This window comes from Glycine soja, chromosome 11 (genome assembly GCF_004193775.1).
Source record: "Glycine soja cultivar W05 chromosome 11, ASM419377v2, whole genome shotgun sequence".
Taxonomy (NCBI): Eukaryota; Viridiplantae; Streptophyta; class Magnoliopsida; order Fabales; family Fabaceae; genus Glycine; species Glycine soja.
The window spans coordinates 40311242-40334710 of NC_041012.1; the positions used below are offsets into that span (position 1 = coordinate 40311242).

A 23469-nucleotide genomic window follows, 5' to 3' on the forward strand; every position below is an offset into this window, starting at 1 on the left:
CATCATAGATATGAATATATCATTATCATATTCCGTGCTGCACACACACACACACATATATATATATATATATATTAAGAGATGTTAGATATATATTTGATATTTAGTATTCATTTCATGAATGATTATGCGTTGGTGAAGTGGCCCAATAAGGGAAGCCAAGTGGCTCCACTCAAACACAAAACAAAATGTCAGAAAGAAGATAATTTCTTTTTAATACCGTCTACTATATACTTTTTGATTTATTTTTTTGCACAAACTTTACTTACAGTATTTTTAAGTATTTTTTATTTTGATATTGTTATTTAATCAGAAATGGAATTTTATTTCAGTATTTTCTATAAAAATTAATATGAATTATTGAAATGAATATCTAATTCTGATTTGAAATTATTAAAAAAATTAAGAAGTATGTAGTTAGTATTAAATTTTTTGATATTTCAAAGACATTAAATTAAATTTGTTGAAATTTGAAAGATATTAAATGCTTCTATTTTTATTTAATATTTTTTTCTGTCAATAATACACGAAATATTCATAAATTTTCAATATTTTATTTTTATTGAGAAGATTCATATTCAAAATCTTACTTTAAAAAATCTTAAAATTTTCTTTATGTAATAATAAGAAAATTTGTAAATATTAGGTAAAAAAAAGTTTCTTACCGAAACAAGCCTTGTTCCCATAATTTTAGTTTCCCAGTTCCCACCCTCTTTCTCCCTCTGTGTTCTCTTTCCACCACACACGTCTTCTCTTTCCTTATTTATTTGTATTCATTATTCATGAATGCCACTTAGTCACTTGGTACTGCTGTGAAGTTCACCTTGTTCCTCACAATAATTCTCTCCTACCTCTTGTGTTTTGCTTCAGTCATGTCTCTCTCTGCATTCTCATTCCCTCTCCATCTGAGACAAACAACACCACCTTCTGATCCTAAAACATCATCAACCCCTTTGCCTTTGTCTTCTCACTCTCATTGGGGTGCAGATCTGCTCACACAATCCCAACGCAAACTCAACCAGGTTAGGATATGACATGCATTTGTTTTCTTCATGCACACAAGCAATTCACATGTCTTCAAGACTGTTATGTTATACCTATATCTTTGAACTCTATTCGGTTCAATCTCTTTCTCTTTCTCCTCATTTATTTCATTCCTATCTCACTTGCTGGTTCTTTTGCTTTCATTCTTTTTTCCCTTATTCTGTTTTGTTATCTCCAAACATAAAAAATTTACATGTTATGAATTCATGTAGGTGAAAAGAAGGCCACATGGGGTATGTGCATCACTATCAGAAATGGGGGAGTATTATTCTCAGAAACCTCCTACTCCACTGTTGGACACCATAAACTATCCAATTCACATGAAGAATTTGGCTACCAAGGTACAGTGAATAAAGCATATATGACTTATGCTGCTTATTGTGCAACAAGGAAAAATGTGTCATAGTTATGTGAAAATTTGACTCTTATAATCTGAACATTGATGCAGAAACTGAAACAACTTGCGGATGAGCTGCGTTCTGATGTTATTTTCCATGTTTCTAGAACTGGGGGTCATTTGGGATCAAGCCTTGGTGTTGTAGAACTCACTGTTGCCCTTCACTATGTTTTCAATGCTCCTAAGGACAAAATTTTGTGGGATGTTGGTCATCAGGTTTGGTGTTTTATGCTCTTTGGTGTTGTTGGTACTTCAATTACTTTTCATGGGGTGACACTTGGTCTTAATTATATAATTTTGTATGAGTTTTGCAGTCTTATCCTCATAAGATACTCACTGGTAGAAGGGATAAGATGCATACCATGAGGCAGACAGATGGATTGGCCGGGTTTACAAAACGATCTGAGAGTGATTATGATTGTTTTGGCACTGGTCACAGCTCCACAACAATATCAGCAGGACTGGGTAATTCTTCTATTTTTTGTTTGTGTTTTAGCATAGAAATTTTCAGGACTTAGTTTAGGCAAATAATTAGTCAAAGAAAATATTACATGAATTATAAATTTGAACGTTGATGTGGGCTCTACTCCCAAAAGTTTAATTGGGGATTGAGCATAATTTCAAGAAAATTATTCAAGAACACATTTTTCTACATATTGCTTTCTACCGCACAAAGGAATGTCATACTCTATTTCATTTATTTAAATCCTGGTTATGAAATTAAAAATTTCACTTTTATTCTTAACTTTGACAAAAAATTCAATTAATCACTTCATTTAGTTGAGTCTAATATGTCAGAAATAATCTCTCTTCTTGAAGCTTAACATTTCAGGCCTATGACATGGTTTTTTATATATCCAAGATTTTTGCTACAATTACACACCACTTCTTGACAGTAATACACAATAGGATTTTATGGTTTGGCTAGAACTTTAGACATTTTTTTTCCTTTGCATAAACAGGAATGGCTGTTGGGAGGGATCTGAAGGGAGATAAGAATAATGTAGTTGCTGTTATCGGTGATGGTGCTATGACGGCTGGTCAAGCTTATGAAGCCATGAACAACGCTGGATATCTTGATTCCGACATGATTGTTATTCTAAATGACAACAAGCAGGTCTCCCTACCAACTGCTAATCTCGATGGTCCCATACCACCTGTAGGTGCTTTGAGTAGTGCTCTCAGTAAGTTACAATCAAACAGACCTCTTAGAGAACTCAGAGAGGTTGCTAAGGTGAGCAATACAATTCTCATGTCTCTCTATGAAGGACTTGCACAGTTATTAAATGAGATTTTTGCAGGGAGTCACTAAACAAATTGGTGGCCCAATGCATGAGTTAGCTGCAAAAGTTGATGAATATGCGCGTGGCATGATCAGCGGTTCTGGATCAACACTATTTGAAGAGCTTGGACTTTACTACATAGGTCCTGTTGATGGTCATAATATAGATGATCTTGTGTCCATTCTAAATGAAGTTAAAAGTACTAAAACAACTGGTCCTGTGCTGCTCCATGTTGTCACTGAAAAAGGCCATGGATATCCATATGCAGAAAGAGCAGCAGACAAGTACCATGGTAAATGTGGCATTACAAATTTCTTGACTTTCATTGACATGACTCACCAAATAAATTCATCACATTTTGCTCATTCAAACTAAGGATGGAGCAAAATACCTCTGAGAAGTTAATGATATAAAATCTTAACCTGTTACTTTGGACACTTACTGTCCATCACCATTCCTTGATAGAGATTATATTAATCAATTTTAAGAAAAGATTTAGGATAGTTTCTATTTAGTTATTTCTATAGAACATATAATTAATCTTTGACTTGCTATATTCATGACCGGCATGCAACTTGGTTTGATTTTGCAGGAGTTACTAAGTTTGATCCAGCAACTGGAAAACAATTCAAATCCAATGCTGCCACCCAGTCATACACAACATACTTTGCAGAGGCTTTAATTGCTGAAGCGGAAGCTGACAAAGACATTGTCGGAATCCATGCTGCAATGGGAGGTGGAACTGGCATGAATCTCTTCCTTCGCCGTTTCCCAACAAGATGCTTTGATGTGGGGATAGCAGAACAGCATGCTGTTACATTTGCGGCTGGTCTGGCTTGTGAAGGCCTTAAGCCTTTTTGTGCAATTTACTCATCATTTATGCAGAGAGCTTATGACCAGGTAAGCATAAGATAACAACTTCCCTGTCAACATCATCTATGTATAACTCTTTCTTGGTGCCCTATTATCAGTTAAGAATAACATGAGTTACTATTAGCAATGGTCAAGACATGACTAATGTATATCGTTACCTTTATAATCAATGCTAAGCATGTGTTCTGTGTCCATTCAAAGGTGGTGCATGATGTCGATTTGCAGAAGCTGCCTGTAAGATTCGCAATGGACCGAGCCGGATTAGTTGGAGCAGATGGTCCCACACACTGCGGTGCATTTGATGTCACTTTTATGGCATGCCTCCCTAACATGGTGGTGATGGCTCCTTCTGATGAAGCAGAGCTTTTTCACATGGTTGCAACTGCAGCTGCCATTGATGATCGACCCAGTTGTTTCCGATACCCGAGGGGAAATGGTATTGGTGTTGAGCTACCACTAGGGAATAAAGGCATTCCTCTTGAGGTAAGTTAGAATTCTAGTGGCACTCTCATGGAGATGATTAGGAACATTTATGCTTTGAGTTTAACATTTGTGTTGTTGTGACATTTTAACAGATTGGGAAGGGTAGGATACTAATTGAAGGAGAAAGAGTGGCCTTGTTGGGCTATGGATCAGCTGTTCAGAGCTGTCTGGCTGCTTCTTCCTTGTTGGAACATCATGGCTTGCGCGCAACAGTGGCGGATGCACGTTTCTGCAAGCCATTGGACCGTTCCCTTATTCGCAGCCTTGCCCAATCGCACGAGGTTTTGATCACTGTGGAAGAAGGGTCAATAGGAGGATTCGGATCTCATGTTGTTCAGTTCATGGCCCTTGATGGCCTTCTTGATGGGAAATTAAAGGTATGAATCTTTTTAAAACATGATCCATAATACTTGCTTTTCTTTTGTATTACAATTTACACATCTTTGAAGTTTCTGTGAATATTTTTAACTAGTTGAAAACTCTTGTGGCTTTGATTTACAAACTGCAGTGGAGGCCAATTGTTCTTCCTGATTGTTACATTGACCATGGATCACCGGTTGACCAATTGAGTGCAGCTGGTCTTACACCATCTCACATAGCAGCAACAGTTTTCAATCTACTTGGACAAACAAGAGAGGCACTAGAGGTCATGACATAAAACAAATGCAAAGGGGTTCAATTTTTGTTCCCTGCAATGTACAAAGTAGCGTGATTCACCCAGTGTAATACAAATGTGTTTGTTAAAAAATAATAGAAATGGAAAATGCAGATTGACAAATAATAGTGCCAACAAATGGTTAAACGAATAAACAAACACAATTGGTAGTGTATCTTCATATTTTGATATGACGGGGAAAAGATTTAGCTGAAGGCATGACAGAAACGAATTTTTAGCTATGAGAGGACTCTTGAATGTGAATGTCGAAGATGACGTTGGTATGCCATTACATCTTAGTCATTGAAAATGTCCCTAAGAGGTCCACCTAAACATTTGCATTACGTTCTAGTGGAAAAAGTAAAGTCCAAAAAAATTATTATCCTCATGGCAAACAGCTTTTGGTAATTTAAGATATCGAATTTCCTCATTCTTTCTGTGTAGCTCTTGTAGAATTTTGTAACTTCATTTATGGCACTACCATGGTTGAATTTTTCATCAATTTCCCATGGCTTCAAGTCTTCCATTATTATCCTTTGTGTTTCAAAGGTGGTAGGCAGACCAGTATCTCTTACCCAAGGGCAAAATATAAATTTTATGGCTTGAAGTCTTCCATCATTTATGGCACTACCATGCTTTATTCCAAGTCAAAAGAAAACATCTATAATATCAATTTTGCCAAGGGAAAAATATAGTTTGTACCAAGGATGATTAACCAAGTTCCACCATGGTACTTGTCCGGAATCTGAAAGAAACTTTAGCCATCAATAAAAGCTAATTACCTATCCAACGCCTCTTTCGAGTTGGTCTGTGTTGCTTCATTTCACCTGTATCTACAATGGAATCATTGTTCAGCTTGAAACTCTCTTCTGCTTCTTTTTTCATTGTCATGGGTTGCTTAAAGCGCTCCTTATGTTTCTCCATCTTGGCTAATGAATCAAGAATCTTTTGACTGTCGTAACCACCTATATATTGGTCAGAACTATTTTTATTTTGTGACATTCTCTTCTTGTTCACACTGTCAGTCACTACTGGACCTTCAGAAGGATCTCTTCTGGGTACAGAAGCTCTCTTCCGTTTCTTAGCAATCCCCTGGTTGACATTTTCAAGCCTGCCATTGCACAAGACTCTGGAACTTCTCACTTGAGACTGTTAATAGTCAAACCAAATACAGGAAAATATCAATATACATTGAACAAATAAAAAACCCCGATGCTGACATATGCAGAATATTGCACCAAATAAATAATAGTGAAGTGTGACAAATGTCAGCCACGGGAGTGGCAAATATAAACATAGAAACTAACAGAATGATCATTAGTAGTAAGAAAGCATTAAAGTGAAAAACATGGTAAAGGTATTAGACACCTTTCAAGCTTTATTGTGAGTTCAATATTAAAAAAAATTGTTCCATACAAAAAGTTAGGAATCTCCTAAATCATCCATTAAATAAAAAAATCAAATTGAGTACTACACTTGTATCTGTGTAATCTAATATTGATAAATACAACTAAAAGTATGAATGACAGTGAAACTGTCAAAGTCATATCAGATGAAGATAATCTAAGCATGAAAATGGGGCTTATAAAATATCGAATTTGGTAGAGTGGCCAATGTCTTTTTTATCACAATCAACAATAACTGCACCTTCATGCCATCAATAATGAACTTTGGAAATCATTTTAAAGAACTAAAACTTCATTTGAAGAAAAGCCCACAGAACAAAAGCCAGAAACCAGTTATAAAGTATACAAACCTTAAACATATAATAGGCTTATAGGTAGATAGCTGCATTTAGCAGAGAAAGGTAAATACCTGAAAAGACACATCCTTATTGTCCAAAACACAACATTTATACATAAAAACCAATTCAGGCTTTTGAAAGTGATAAAATAATACAACTATGTTGCAGATCGATGCATTAATAATAGAATTGAATATGCAATACAATTTTGACAAGTTAGGAAGAAGAGATAGTTTTGTCCAATTCTCTCCCCGGCCTAATAGAATGAGAAATTCAGAAAACAATAACATGTGCCAGAAATGTGTGATATCCAGTCAATTAAAATTCTAAACAAAATAAGTGCATTCATTATCTCAAGCCAAGAGATTTACAGATGTGGCCCTGATAAGGAATGATCACCAGCCATGTTGATGGCAGCAAGCTTAATCACCACAAACCCATTACCATATTATTTCACATTCCCAGCACGGCCATATTATTTCAAAATTCAGCCATATAAACATGTCATCGTGCCTTATGGTGCCGCCATGGCCGCTATATAACAACACTGATGACTATTAATGTACCATACAATATTACTAAACAATGAGATTGATGTTACGACTTCAACAAACTGCACAACTTGATATGCTTGACTGGGAAAATTCTCTACAATTTTTGCAATTTAGCTTGATATTGATGCTGAAACTCAACATCAATGTAATCTGAAATCAGTCCAAACTTAAAATCATTTTAAAAAAAAACAAAAGTTGAGAACAAAAAGATAAAACATAGTTAATATTTGGGAGTGAGGTAGTACGGCGGACATTAAATGAATAGCAGTTACCAAAATGAAATAAAGTGCAACAGATGTCAAATAACTCTTTCATAAAGACAAAAGCACATGTTCTTGACCATATTTCCCCATCTTTCCCTTTCCTTCCCCATGAATCAAGTCAACTGATTTCCTGCATCTCAGCACTGCCTGCCCGCCCTGACTTCTGCACATAATCTTAGAGCTACCTTTAAAATATTTATCATTATGTCGTTTTGGCATACTTAGCTGATGCTGCTGCAATGGCAAATCATCACTCTGAACCGTAGTAAACAGAGATGTTGCATGAGTTTCATGATGCCTAAAAATAATTTCATCCTCTGTCCAATTCAGGAACTTAGATGGGGACCTATAAAACTGATACTCTTTTACAGGATAAATTCGGAAATCTTCATGTTCAGCAGTGTCAGTATAATCACAGGACCAGTTGCTGTCTCTGTTGTCCCAAGCATGCTTATCTCTCCCCGAACCCCCAAGGTTTACATTTACTGTTGACCCATATGCATAATTTTTCACTGAATCTGTATAATTAAGATTGTCTACGATACTTAAAATTTCAAGTCTGGTAGTGTGTATATTTCTGACAATTATCTTTGACTTCCATTGTCCCAAAACACAAGTTATTCAAAACTAAAGGGGTTTTGTCAAAACGTCTTCCCCTACAGACAGATCTTCTCCAATGTCTATAAATATGTGGAAACTGCTCTTCACGATTATTATGTAAAAATTCCAGTTCTCTCTCAGCAACAGTGGACATTCTATAGCTCTTGTTTAGAAACTCAAACTCACATTCATGAAAATCTTCAATGCAATTTCTTTCTATAAAATGGGATTTTTCATCCATTCTTTTCCTTGGAGTATACCTCTCTTTATCAGGAAAAGATGAATGTTTTGGAGGAAACTGCCTTGACTCCCTGTAGGAGCAAGGACACAGGTCATCAGAAGAGTGCCCACAACCAAGATGATACCAATCTCTCTCTCTGTCCTGACTATCTGAGTGGAATTTATGCGTTTGGTTTTACCTTAGGCCTGCATGCCACAACCATGGGAAGCTTGCTAGGCCTAAAGAAGACTAAAGTTTAATTAAAGTTTAAAGGGAATTATGAGATTGGGTTAGATAATTTTTGAGAACTCAAGTCTAGAGCAGCTGGGGCATTGTGTTGATTTTTATTTGTTCGGTTAAATAATTCACTAACAGGGATGCTAGAAAATCCATTTTGTGGTTTCATCCCTTCTAAAAATAAAAAATGAAAGATAAAAGTATAAGCTTTAACTGGTCATTCTTTTTTATTTGGTTATATTTATTTTATATAATTCTAAAACATTAACACTAAATTCCTGTTTACAATACACAGCAGGTGTGCTCATTCATTATCATTTGCCACAGTAGAAGCAGAAGAGGTATCAGGTTCTAGGCCAGCTGAAGTTTTGAACTTGGGTATGGCAAGCAACCTGTGATGCTATTGTTCTTTGCAGATAAGCATTAGTGTAACATCCCATTTTTTTTATAAATAAATTTAAGAATTTTTTAGTAAAAATAATAAAAGTAAATAAGTAGAGTAAATAATAGGTCGTAAATGCCCCTAGCTATAAATAGCAACATGCTAGGTTTTTCAGACAGACTCCTCAGCCTCTCATTTTCGTTTTTTCCCTTCTCCTCTCAAAACTCTTTCTTTTTCCCGCAGCCCATAAAATCTGTCTAAAAAAATGATGATCTCGGACTCATTCATCGTTGGATCGTCGTGAAATTTGAGCACCACGTTCGCAACCCAATTTCGAGCATTCTCACCGTTGGGAATTTCATCCCCTCTAGATTTAAACAATATATGTTAATGGCTGATGCCTTCTTCAGGCTGGAGTTTTTGCTTTTCCCTTTTTGTTCTTATTATCTCCACTTACAAATATATAAGAACTAAAAGTCTCTTCCAACACAATGACATATAAATACCATTAATGTTAAATGATTATTGTAATCTTGAAAGAAATCTCTATTAATACTCAATAAAACTATTAGAATAAGAAAGAAACAATGACTATTTTTTAGTCCATTAATTATTTCATGCATATATTTTAGGTCCATTAAACAATGAACATTTAGAAACACGGACTCAAGACAATATAGATCAAAGATATTTATCATTTGGTTTGTAGAGAGAAAAGAAAATGAGGTTGATAAAAAAAATTAAAAATGAAAAAAAAAACTACTTTCTCTCTACTTTTTCATTTTTTTTCTTCAATTAAATATAAAACTATATTTTCATTTTTTTTCTCTCTCATATAATAAACATACCACTAAAAAACATATAATGAAACCAAAGTCTAATAAAGCATGATAATTGTGGCAAAAGGCATTAATGGAAAGAGCTTTTTTAAAAAAAAATATGAGTTTAATGATTATATATCGAATGTGTAAAATAATCTTATAGACATACACCGTTAATTAATAAAAAAAATTATTATTGATATGATTTTTAAGATAATTATGGTAAAAGTTAATAAATTTATTATATATAATTATTTATAATCGAATGAAAATATAAAATTATTTTATAGTTAATGCATAGTCTATTTTCTGATATCATATACTTTATAAGAAAAAAAATGAGTGATCAAGATCAATTTTACACAAGTAGCTACTATTTATAATTATTTTTTTGGTATAAATCATAAATATCTTATACATGTTTGAGTAAGATATGACTCTAGGACCGACAATTTTTGTCTTTTAAGCATTCAACATAATTACATGTTGAGAATTTAAACTAAAATCATTAATTAAGACATTTTGACCTGTAATGATTTTTTCTTTAAATAGTCAAATTTAATATAACGGTTTGATGATTTTTTTCATTAATTTGTTGCTGTTTTTTTACGTGGAGGTAAAATTCGCAATTTTTATAAATTGGAGGGTGAAATTTGTAAAAAGAAATTAAAATATAAAATTCACTATATTTGTGAGACTTTGAATATATATATATATATATATATATATATATATATATATATATAATTAAATCATTTTTGGGAGATATAAAATTGATTGAATGGTTAAAAAAGAAAGAAAAAAAATGGTGGATTTAATTCCTTCTACTAACAAAAATTAATATTTATTAATAAAAAATACTAAGCTATTTTTTTATAATTAAAATCACAAAATTGAATATGAGCTGGAGAGGGCAGAGAGAGTTCAGCTGCTAGGTCGGGTGTCAACGTCCAACTGATTGAAATAGACGTAAATGGGCCACAGTCCATGACCAGAGTCCAAAGTTCATCAGGTGCAAACTTTTTATAATATTATAATAATAATAATAATAATAATAATAATAATTTGTTTATTTATTTTATTTTTATTGTATGTCATGCATTGTTGCTTGAATGGAGCATCATGTGTGAGGCTTGAGCTTGATAGTGGCAAATGTACCAGAGGAGCCGTGTCGGGCTGAGAATAAACGAAGCATGACACATCATGAAAACAATCTTGTGATTGATATCCGATTTATATTTTAAGTTTTTTTTTTTCTGAATTGCTTCAGCAATAAGACTTTAAATATAGAAAAATTAGGAGGAAGTTTTCAAAATTGTTTGTAAGCCTCACACCTTTATTTCACTATATTATTTTAATTTAAATATTTTTTAAAATTCTTTTTTCTCCCTTTCATTCTACACAATCAAATCACAACTAAAAGTGTTTAGACAATAGATTAATGATGTAAGAAGTGTTTGGAAATTGGAAGACTGTCTTCTTCTTCTTCTTTTTTTCAATTTTAATTGCTCATTTTTTTTCTTATGAGAGATTGTGTTGTTAGCATAAAATATTTATAGGTTTTGTTAATAACTATTTTTTATTTTAAAAAATTTATTCATTTTTAATGGAGTTTCGTTTTCTAACTATTTTTTTTTACTAAAAACAATAAATAAATTGTTTAAAAAAACTAAATTCAATTATACTCAAACGAGATTGGTTGATTACTCTACACTCTAATTGGAAGGCAACGGCAACAAAGTAAGGGAAAGGAAAAGGAGAGGAAGGAATATACAATTATAGAAAAACTTTCCCCCACTTTACTATGCAAGAAAGCAAGGGAGGAAAAATAATATATACATATATATGCAAAACAAATATATAGTGTCACCAATTACATTAATGTCACATGCTCCATTATTATCTTTATTGCATGTTTTGTATGTGTTTTCACTTTTAAATATTTGATGTGTGCTTTCTTTTTTTCTTATACATTAGTAATTTCAATTTTTCTGTAAAAAAGTGTTTTTTATACAATAACTTATCAAGTTATTTATAATAGTTAAGTTTTTTTTTAAAAAAATATTTAAATAATTAAACAAACTAATTAGTTACTTGTACATACGTACAGGTCGCTCCATTATATTTTTTTGTTTTAATATTAAAATTGTTTAGATTAAAGTTAAAAAGTAAAATATCGTTTTAATTTTTACCATTTTCTAATATAGACCTCTATCTTTCAGTTATAAGAACAAATTTAATTTAATGACAGAAAGTCAAAAACTAATCAAGTATATATGATATTCTTGACATTCTATTGCAATTAACAACATCATATAATTCTTTTCGTTATGCATGAACAATAATGCATAAAACCTAGAGTATTCCAAGTTATCATATACCATGCTGATTTGATGTTAAAAAATAAAAAAAAGGTTATGTTTGTGTACTCGTTGATCCTTGTCTCCTTAGAGTAGAAGATAAGGTCCTTATTTTTTCCGATGAATGCCAAAAGATTTATATTATATTTGGGATTTCAATGAAAGAGAGTGTGAGTCTTCAAGCTTCTTCCATAGAACTACAATAGTAAGTTCATCTTCAATCTAACATATATTATGAAATTTTATACTATATTGGGAAGTACAAATTAGAATCAGAAATTAGAGAAATAATATATTAGCATCCAACATGCTAATGTTAGTATAGCATAAATAAATAGAAAAAATATAAAAGAATTAATAAAACATGAATGTTTAGAGTTAGATGTACTTATCAAAACTTTTGTCCAAGTAATATGTAGACTTTTTATGTATGTTTTGTCTTGAAAAAAACTGAAGCACATTTTTCATGTGCAACATTAAATATCATATTTTAACTCAAAATGATATAACCTTTTGAAGTATATTAATTGACTTTTCATTCTTATTTCTTTTTTGTCTCTTTAAAAATATCAAAACTAAATATTATTACAATAAATCTATGTTATGTATGGACCCACCTTAGTAAAATATCTAGTATTGAAATCAAGTAGGCACAATTCATATTGTCATATTGTTATAATAAACACCTCCCTACCTAAAAATTTAGTTCAAACAATTTAAGGGATCGGTAGACTCAGAGTAATAATCAAAATAAAATTTAAATCATTAATATCATGTCTTCTTTAAACTAAATCAGTGCCTCGTAATCTTATAGAAATGCAAGTAATTTCTCTATGTTATGGCATGCTTCACTCGAAGCTTTCACACTGCAACATTCAAATAAGTTTTTGCTAGTTTTCCATACTGAAGTCCTATCTACTTTCTATATCATCCACGGGGATTGTGTTCATGTCATTCTTTGTTTGATCATTCTTTGGAGTCATAAAAGGTGTGTCTCTGATTGTATTCACTGCCACAACAGAAGATTATTTATGATATTTCCTATCTAAATTGATTGGATGACTTCATCTCTCCTTTCTCTGGCATGAAAAGTTGATATTCTTTCAAACTCAGGTTTATTTTAACTTCCCACCACATTGGATTTGATTCGATCTAGACATGGAATTAAATTTCTACTTTTATCAATATGTAAACTCTAAGAGCTTTTTTAGTAAACAAAGCTCTTAAGTTGTAAAGATTAAAAAAAAGGGGCTTCACGAAAGAAGACAAACAAACAACAAAAATATTAGTACACCAGTGAAATATTATATAGCCAAACTGTAATTTTTCACCTAGTTCAAGCTGCATTGAAACAAAATCTAAGCTTCCAACTCAAATTGTCTTCCAAATGAAAGATAAACAATTCACAAGGAAGATTATTGTCCTTTTTCAACTCTGCCACTGTATCACACACTGATCAGCAAAATAATTCAAACACAAAAGCCATAAGGAGTGATGTATAAGGGAGAAGAAAAATAGAGACAAAGGTAGATAAGTTACAACCTCTGTCACTTCAATTCTTGTCGTCCATGTGCAGTAACATCTCGTGAATTATTTTGCTAGTAGTCTTCTTCACATGTCTTATTGACATTGGTCCCTACAGCCCTTATGGGCACTCTCGGTCAAACATCGTACATAAGTAATAGCATATTGTCATAGTATGATATCATATTAATAATCAACATAAAAAAAATATTTTAAAAAAGAAGCATAAGTCTCAACCATATAAGATATCACTTTTTGACAAATTATTCTTTTATATAGATGAATAATCTATTGAAGCACATTAACCATACCTTACCCAGTTCAATTATAGTCCTTCATTCGTCAATGAAATTAGCTTTTTTTCTCCCAAGAAACTGAAATCCTGGTGGACTTGCAAGACTGGGGAACACAAATAATAAATTGGAAGCAACTCGGAAGCAACACGCAAAGAACAACATCAATCAATGTCACAGTAATAGTTAATTTATGTTGGATTATTGTTACTATTATAGGTGTAAGAAGTATTAAAATTGAGACTTAATTCTCTAAGTTATTAACAAAGTGACAAATAGAATTAAATAATGTTATGCCTACAATTGACGTTACAATTTAATTCCAATCTATTTATGAACATAATCTCACATGCCAGCGAGTCCTCGCAAAATAGAACAAAGTGGAACGTGTATCACTCGATGGCTTTTGCTTCTCATCTTCCTTCCAGGACCGGACATTGAACCGGATTTTTCAGACCGGACAACGAACCGGACACACGAAACTCCTCTGCCTTTTCTACTCTGTCACAGTGAAGCTTCATTTTTTTTTTTATCTTTTATAAAAGTATCCCTATAAGTATTTCTATAAAATTAATTCCTCAAGTACTCTCGACTCTTTATTAATAAAGACACAGAAAGCGTCTAAAATCTTGATTAGTGAGTATCTCTTCAAAAAGATTTTCTGATATTTATTATTGAGGGGCTAGTTGCATAATTTTAATTGGATGAATTATTTGTAATAATCTTCTAAGTTGAACTTTTGTGAATCTCTCTAGTCTCTAACATGCTATTTGATGCCTTATTTGTTAAGATTTAAAGGTCATCATGAACATTGTGTTATGGATAATAATAATAATATTCCTATATTTTTTAGTTTTTCTTGTCTTAGTGAGGCGCAAGAACAAAAAGGTTCATTTCTTTGTAATTTAATTGGTGATCAGGGGTAAGCTTGGATGGGGAATGAAACGGTTATACATGGCAATGGGGCGGGTTGGATATAGGTATTGTCTCTCAAATTCCTTATCTCGACTCTTCAACATATCCCCATACCCGTACCCGATATCCGACGAATTTGAGTTTATTGTCCCATCTCCCTACCCGTCGGGTACCTGTCGGGTATCGGGTATCCCCAATCCTGTTCCACACACTAGACAAATATTTTTTTTTTTGTAAAAAAATATTAAATATTTGATTTTAGAAAAAAATAAATTGATTGTTAAACATTTATTTTTAACTACTTATATATCAATAAATTTATTATAACGCGTGTGTCTACGTAAATAGTTAAGAAAATAATATTAAATTATGTAAAAATTCTAAAATAAAATTAACTAGTAATAAAAATGATATGCCTTTTGATTAAATTATACAAAAATTCTAAAGATTTTAAGTGACGGGGTGGGTTCGGGTTTGGGACGGGTCTAATAATCCCATATCCGTACTCGTACCCGACTTTTGGTTATCGGGGGAAAACTTGAACCCGAACCCATACCCGATCAACTCAGATATTACCCGTCAAAGTCGGGACGGATTCGAACGGGTACCCACGGGTACGAATTTTCTTGCCATGTCTAGAAACGGTTGGTAATTGGAAAAAAAAAAGTTCTTGTAATTTGTCATTCCACTGAGTACAGCGTGTGGTTATAGAGTATTTATATCAACACATATTAAATATGTAATAACCATTGACAGTGCTCTGTTTCTGTATTCTGTATTTAGGTACTACTAGTGCAATTTAATTAATAAATATTTTTGTTGATTTTTTTTTAAAAAAGTGAGACGCAAGAACATATTTTTTTTTTATTTTTCTTTTAACAATCTGGAAATTCTTGCAAAAAAAATCTGGAAATTAATTCTGCTTCAATCATTATCATAATTATTAATGAGTAGCATAATTCATTTTGTATTTTTTAAATCATAATTAATAAGATTTTATAGTAAAATTTTGTCATTAACACAAAATTTTATAATAAATATATAAAAATCTTGATGATATATGAAACTAATAAATTAATCTTATTTTAAAAGAAATACTTATTTGATTCTATAAATATACTTTTCCATTATATATGTTTAGATTGTTTTTAAAAATACACAATAAAATTTTTTTTATATAAAATTTAATATTTATATATTTGTTAAATAAACTTTATTTTTTACCATCAGACTCCTGTGTCATTTGCATCTCAATTTAATAAGTAGACTAGGGATATTCGCTGATAGACTTGAGTTAATTTTGGTCAAATTTAAGATTCAATTCAATCAAATTTGATTGATTTTGTTCGATTCGGTTTTTACAATTTTTTTTTGAAACTCAACTCATTCATAAATTGTTTGGTTCGGTTCGCACCAACGTGTTACCCATTTGAATTTGATTTTTTTTATAACTAATATTTTATATCATGATTTATCCAAATATTCAATACAATTAACACAATATTATTAAATGTCTAACAATAATAAAATTGATTCATTTAATTCCATCAACATAGTTTCCAAAATAAACTAATACAAATTAAAATAAAATATTTTTCAACAAGATTTACTAAAATAGTCTGAATCACAACTATTTTCTACAAATTAATTTCTTGTAATAAGTTTTACACCAATCAGATTTACTACCATCAAATTTGCTCAAACAAATGAACAAAATATGTTCCATTAATATTATAATAGAAAAAATAAATATGAAAAAAGGTGAAATAAATAAAAATGTACCTGAAAATATTTTAAGTTTCAACCCTAGTAGTCTCAATACTTTAAGTTTCAATCCTTTGAGTCTCAATATTAACAATATTTAAAGTCAAACCAAACACCTCTACAAATTTAAACATAATCCCATTAGCACAAAAATTAATTATTTTATACAATATAAAAAATGAAATAAGAGATTACACACCTAATTCAATCTTTTCTGTTATATTTATTTCAACTTGCAAGTCATTAACATTTTACTTAGCAGATTTAAGCCAATTTTGGACACAAATGAAAGCTTTAATAGTAGTGGGACTCAAGTACGGCAAGATGACTCTAGAATTCTACCCCTATACTAAATGCTTATTCACATGATACAGATGCATAAATGATTAATATATCTCTAGCCATACATGAAAAAAATATAATATTTGGATGTTTTTAATTTTCATTAATTCAAAATGTCAAATTCAGAGTGATTATCTTCAACATCATCTTCAAAATACCTTTCTAACTCATTTTTTTGCACCTCATCCTATTTTTTTTTTAGTTTTTAATATATATATATATATATATATATAATAAAATTTATATTTTAATTAACGGTTTACGGTTTAGATCAACATATTTATAAATCTAAATTCACTACTTAATCTGTACATGAACAGTTTTGATTGGTTCGATTCATTTTTAATCTAAATACATAAATGACCCAACCCAAATTGTTTGGGTCAATTTGAGTTAATTTGAGTTCATGAATATCCTGCATCCATAAACACCCGTAATATAAACTCAAGTAATGTTTTTCTTACATATATTTTTTTCAAATGATATTGTTTAAGATATAGTCATATATTACTAAATAAAAACATGTTAAGAGTTATTATAATGGTGTAAGTATATATTGTGCATATATGTTTAACAAGATAATTGTTTTTAATTATTTAAGATAGAGATAGTCACATATTATGAATAAAATTTGTTTATGACTTAGTGTTGGATTAGGATACATCCATAGACGAAAAAAAAAACATGTTAAATACCTTCTCCTTCACCTATTATCTCTTCCAAGACACAAACAATAATATAATAACATTAAAATTCTAGATATACAATGTAAAATAATTTACACGACGATCCACGGTCTTCAACAGTTTGCTTGATTCTTTTTTGTTCAATCTTTGTTGGATTCTATTCCCTTCACTTTCTCTTCTTTCTCTCTTTCCTTTTTATTTTTTTCCTCTTATGCCTTTTCTCTTTGGTTTTTTCCCTCACTTTGCGCTTGTCGATCTTTGTAACTAGCTAGCTATAATGCAAGCGCCACAAGCATCATCACTCACTGATGAAGAAGCTCCTGAAATTTCCCATCAGGTGAGCTTTTCATCTTAAACAAGCGAAGAAGCTCTTTGCTTTTCCACTTTACTTTTTTCCGCTTTGGCTTTATCCATTTGATTTTACAACTCTTCTTTTTAACCCCTTTTTCATTTTCATTTTGATTCCTCATATCAGCACTGGATTATTATCTCTCTATTAGTTTCTCAGTCATGTCTTTTGATGGGCATGCCATGCAGTGACTGGCATTTTGATTTTCTAGACACTGTTATATGTGTTTGATTTTGATCCAATTGATTTTAAAGGGATTATAATTTTAGCTTATTCCGTGTCTACTCACGACTGTTCCTGAAAAAGCCCACGTTTTTAATTGTTTTCATTAATTGTGTCTCAGTTTCAATATTTAGAATGTAGTTGGATGTGGATATGAATCTTCTCTTCCCTAGTTACTGTGGGCTGAGGTTGAATTGAACATTAATCCATGTTTAACTGGCTATCTTTTCTGATTCTGATGAGAGCATGAAAAACTACCACAAGTTGGCTTTGTTCTTTCAATTATAAGAGGGTAAAGGAGAAGATGAGGGAAAAGGGCCATGCATGTCATTGTTTTATAGCGCAGATACAATTTAGCCACGAACTGTTGGTGAGAAAAATTTTGATTTTAGTTTGTAGGCATTGCAAATGTATGGGTTTCTGTAGGTCCTTGAAGTTGATGCTTCAGCTTTTTGCTCTAACTGATAATGTAGTTTGTAAAAAGGGTTCTGGATCATGTCCTTATTCTTCTTAACTTTATGTGACATCTCGCTGTGTTTGTTTTCACCGTTGCTGTAGAGAGATTTATTGATTTTGCTAGTTCCATTGGCTTAAGTGCTTGATTCAATTCTTGATCCTATGTGTGAAATGAGGACTTCTAATATTGATCAGCTTGTTGAGGATGATTAGTTATTCATCATTGAATTAGATTTGAGTGCAATCTTTTGATGTGCTTACTTTTTAATTATTGCACTAGGCATATGCAATCTTTTGACGTGCTTGCATTTTAATTATTGCATTTAAGTATTTATTGCTATATTATCTGCTGTTCTTTGACACATTATGCCAAACTGCTGGGAGCCTGGGACTAAACAAGTTTTTGTTAAACTGTCCTTATTACATGCAGGCTGTCCCCCAGCGAAACAAAGAAGTTTCAGACGGTGGACCAGGTGGTAGGCGCCCTGATATTTCACTTCAAGTTCCCCCTAGACCTACAGGGTTTGGCAGCACTAGTGGTGTAAGGGTTCTGGATCATTCTCAAAGTTTCGGTAAAGGGATTTCATCATCAAGAGGCTTCTTGCGGGCCTTGAGCTTCAAAAGAAAAGGAAATGTAGCAGATGGCGAAAGAAGTTCCCTCCTTAATTCAGACCCCAAGACAGCTGCAGACAGTCCTAATATGGCCTCCATATCTGAAATTGCATGGAAAAGATGTACTTCTCTTCCTGTTACACCTGCATCAAATCTGTCTCCTTCAGTTTCTACGCCCATTTCTGCAAGGGCATATAATGAACAGACTAAGCCTCATGTGAGTTATCTTCTACTTCATTGAGTTGCCTTATTTATTGATTTTTTAGATGAAATGTTATCCTAACTGTACCTGGGGCCATAGAAAAAGTTGAATCATGTTTAAATGTTATATTACACTCGGTATATTGTGTTCAACCTGCTATGGAAGAAACTGAATATATGCCTCCACCAAAAAGGGAAAGATGAAACTAATCGGATTCAGATGTGAGATTTTCAACAATGTATTTTGGAAAGCTTGAAGTTCAAACTCATGTTTAGTTTCTTCTAAAGCATATTTCATACGCATAGTTGCATCAAAGGCATCAAAATCTTTTAAAGTAAAGAAAATTAATGACTATTATTTGTACGCAGAAAGATGTTGATTGTTCTAAGGTTTCAAGGTCCCTTTCTGTACCCGGGCGAAATGTTGTTATTGTAAGATCTGTCTCTTTTTCTACCCGTAGCGAACAGGAGCAACAAGAGTCAAATGATGGTATGTTATATCATAAACTAGTATTCCAGTTTCATAGTCCTACTTTTTTTTTGTTTTTAAGTTCATAAGCTTGAAGAAAATCTAATCTTTGTTCCAAGGTTGAAATTTGTTACTAGCCCACCTAGGATGGGGTTTCTCCTCATCACCATGTCAGTTTGTTTCATGAAATTGAATTTAAAAGTCTCTTAAGTAGAGTATTTGATGTAAAGGTTTTCATATAATTGATTTTTATCATAAACAAATCATCAAGTCAATGGTTAGACACCTAATCATAATCATTCAATTGGGTAGAAATTATCTTGATCAGCGGGCAAAGTTTGAAAATGTTGTATGTTGGCAATAGACAAAATGCCGGACTAGTTTGTTATTTTTTCTTAACTTTTGATGTGTAATTAACACTTGAATTACTTTACATGTTAGCATGTATATCATCACATTTTAATCTTATAGGAGCTTTCTATACTTGGCCAATCAGATCAAATAACTCCTGTGCCAGTAGAAGTTACTGCCGATGAAGAAATTCCTGAAGAGGAAGCAGTGTGCAGGATATGTTTTGATGTATGTGATGAAAGGAATACCTTTAAAATGGAATGCAGTTGCAAAGGTGACCTGAGATTGGTGCATGAAGAATGTTTAGTTAAATGGTTTAGCACAAAAGGAGATAAGAAATGTGATGTATGTAGGCTAGAGGTTCAGAATTTACCTGTAACTTTGCTTCGTGTGACTAGCTCTGTTCAAAGAGAAAACAGACAGCTGCAAGGTCAGCAGAACCTACATCCAGAGTCAATAAGGTAATTTGAAAACCAATTTCTCAAATTAAGTAATCCATTATTTTTCATTCTTTACCATGGACACTTTAAGTGTCTTTAACCGAGCCTAATGGCATTGTGTCATTCATGTAGCCTACCTTGTGTAGTGGGATAAGGCTCTTGTTGTTGTACCATGGACATTTGAGGTATAACTGATTATAGGTGTCTTTCTAGCATATAACTTGTACAAAATTTTCAATATATGTGCCGTTAGGAATCCAGTTCATCTTTTATTTGTCTTATGCAATATTCTTAATTCATTATTAATACAACAATACTGCTGCTAATAAAGTTTGACTTTGGGAAACTTATTTGGAGTAAATTGACGAGTTATTCTATTTTCAAGTATTTGATACTCCTATATTTTAGTATTTTTCAACTAAATTGACGAGTAAATTTCGTTTTTTTTGCAGCGCTTGGCAAGACTTTGTGGTGCTTGTCCTGATCAGCACAATATGCTACTTTTTCTTCCTTGAACAGCTACTGGTATGCCTATTTCCTTTGACAAAAGACTTCTGGATAATAACATCCATCTTCAAAGAACTACCTTGTGTGTTATTCTTACTTTCTGACATTTCTTGATCTTTTAACCCATTAGGTTCCTTTAAAGCATAGAGTTCACAGATATAGAATATAGCCAAGAACAAAGCTTATTACATGTTTCCCATATATATTTAACATGATGCATTCACAGTACAAGTGTATTTTACTATAGATTGTTGGGGGGGCAGGGGGGGGGGGGGGGGAACAGAAAAATAAGCAGTAACTACCCATGCATAACTACAATTGTATAATACCCCTTCCCCAGTAGGCTCAGAGGAGGTATTGTCATAGTGTTTATTGTTCGGAGATGTTATTAACTTTTCTTTCTTTTTCAGATATTTCGGTGTTCAAGCATAATTGATTTATATGTTGCTTGTTCCATGTTGTAGCTTCCTGAATTGAAGACTCAAGCGATTATTATAGCATCACCATTTGCCTTTACGTTGGGCCTCCTAGCTTCCATTTTTGCAGTTATCCTACGTATAACCTCTATAACAGAACTTTTTTTTTTTTTTTTGTCACAGAATGATTTTTCTTTGAATTTTAATTGAATGTTTACTTATGCTGTTTGCAGCAATTAAAGAGTATATATGGACATATGCTGCTCTTGAGTTTGCCCTTGTGGCTTTAACCGTGCATCTATTTTATACTATGGTGAGTATGAATTTAAAAAATTCCCAGTTCATTTCCCAGGATTGATGCCAGATCAAATGCCTACTAATGACTATTAAGATTTTCATATTAATAACTGCCTTGATTAATCTGTTACTTCTGCCTCAGTTGCAAGTTACAACTTTTCATGTATCTGCTGCATACACACACCATCCTATGTGTTTTTTCCAGAATAGAAGTGTTAAGATGTCTCACACTGCCTAGATGGTCACTGGTTAAAGCTCTTCTTATAAGCCTTGGAAAATCCCCTCCACCTCCCTTGAATTAGCTTTTGTAGTTAAGTCCAATTTATTTCTACTGTGGTATCAGATCTTGTCCACTGTCCAGTTGTGATGTTGGATCAACCGTAAATGTCAAATCCTGCAAACTTCATACTCTAAGACATTAACAGAGCATGTTAAGATATCTCGTGCAGGTTAAAAATATGGTCAAAGTATTCCCTGTAGGGCTTGGCAACCCCTGTCTTCCTTGAGTTAGATTTTGTGGTTGAATTGGACCTAGTTCATTTTCAATTCATCATATCATATCAAATCCTTCAAAACCAAGTGGTCTGGAATTCAATCAGCCTCCCCCCATTCTTCTAAAATAAATTAACTTCAGGCAAGCCCAAGGGGCTACTGTGTGAAGGTGGACATTAGAAATATGAATGCAAATGGGAAGGCAGGAAGTGTATGCTTCCGTTTAAAAAAAAATACCAGGGAAGAAAAAGCCTTACAATTTGCTAACCAAATGGAAAAATAATTTGTGGAAGGAATATAGATGATGTGACTAGTAGTAGATATAGCAGTCTGTCAGTATGTATTATGTTTGGATAAACTTCTTAATAAGTTCTTATAGAAGAAAAAAAATAAGGAAAAAAAATGAAATAAGTTTCTTCCATAAGCAAAAAACTAGCTTATGCATAAGCAAAAATTAGCTTTTGGGAGAGGCTAAATGAGACAACTTCTACAAATTAGCTTATGTATAAGCTAATTTTAGCTTAGCTTGTGAGAGAAATTTATTTTATTTTACTTTTTTTTTTCTCTTATAAGTACTTGTGGAGAAATTCATTCAAAAATGGTCTTATTATTTCTGTTTTATTTCATGTAGCCTCCTCCTGCGTCTTGCATTAACAAGTAACAGTTTTGTTTCCTTTGTAATTGAAAAACTATACATCCTGGCTCCTTAGTTGATTACTTGAATGACTCAAATATGCTAAAGATTTGTGCTTTTGTTGCAGTTGCATTTGACGGCCATATATGCCATACTACTTTCATCAGTTTTGGGTTTTGGAGTTGCTATGGGCATCAACTATGCGTATATCCAGTTTGTTACTTGGAGGCTTCAGGTTTCTCATGTTGATAACCCAGTATGAATCTCCTCACAAGGGAAACAACTTCATCGTATCTACTGATATGATGACCTGCCACGATGTTTATCATGAACCTTGTGTTTGTCAATCAATACCACTACCATGTAGTATATTTTTTTTTTTGCGAAATAAATATCATGAAGTGTATATGCAAGAGAGCAAGAGAAGCAGAATCTTTTAACATTTTTTTTCTATGAAATTCTAAATTTATTTCACTGAATAATTCTCTGTAAAAAAAGTTAAGAAGCAACAAAAAAATCCTCCTTCCTTGCTATTGTTACTTGAGATAAAGTTAAGAAGCAACAAAAACTAAGCGAATTATTT

The 23469-nt window shown here is 32.4% G+C and overlaps 2 protein-coding genes across 3 annotated transcripts; both read left to right on the forward strand.

Moving 5' to 3' along the window:
* The first annotated feature begins 872 nt into the window (after window positions 1-872).
* Window positions 873-5178, forward strand: LOC114377030 (probable 1-deoxy-D-xylulose-5-phosphate synthase, chloroplastic). Its single transcript, XM_028335405.1, has 10 exons — window positions 873-1022; window positions 1257-1385; window positions 1493-1657; window positions 1756-1906; window positions 2404-2675; window positions 2743-3016; window positions 3317-3624; window positions 3799-4080; window positions 4173-4457; window positions 4589-5178. Exons 1-10 carry the CDS (start codon window positions 873-875, stop codon window positions 4736-4738), a joined length of 2166 nt encoding a protein of 721 aa, XP_028191206.1. The 3' UTR covers window positions 4739-5178.
* Window positions 5179-17508: 12330 nt separating this feature from the next.
* LOC114372865 lies at window positions 17509-23368 on the forward strand. Of its 2 annotated transcripts, none has more exons than XM_028330415.1 (8): window positions 17509-17777; window positions 18898-19296; window positions 19650-19770; window positions 20246-20561; window positions 20993-21065; window positions 21512-21602; window positions 21697-21776; window positions 23014-23368. In XM_028330415.1, exons 1-8 carry the CDS (start codon window positions 17718-17720, stop codon window positions 23146-23148), a joined length of 1275 nt encoding a protein of 424 aa, XP_028186216.1. In that variant the 5' UTR covers window positions 17509-17717; the 3' UTR covers window positions 23149-23368. The 2 variants fall into 2 exon arrangements, with proteins under 2 accessions (XP_028186216.1, XP_028186215.1); XM_028330414.1 differs by lacking the exon at window positions 17509-17777 and adding an exon at window positions 17956-18381.
* Window positions 23369-23469: the final 101 nt, after the last annotated feature.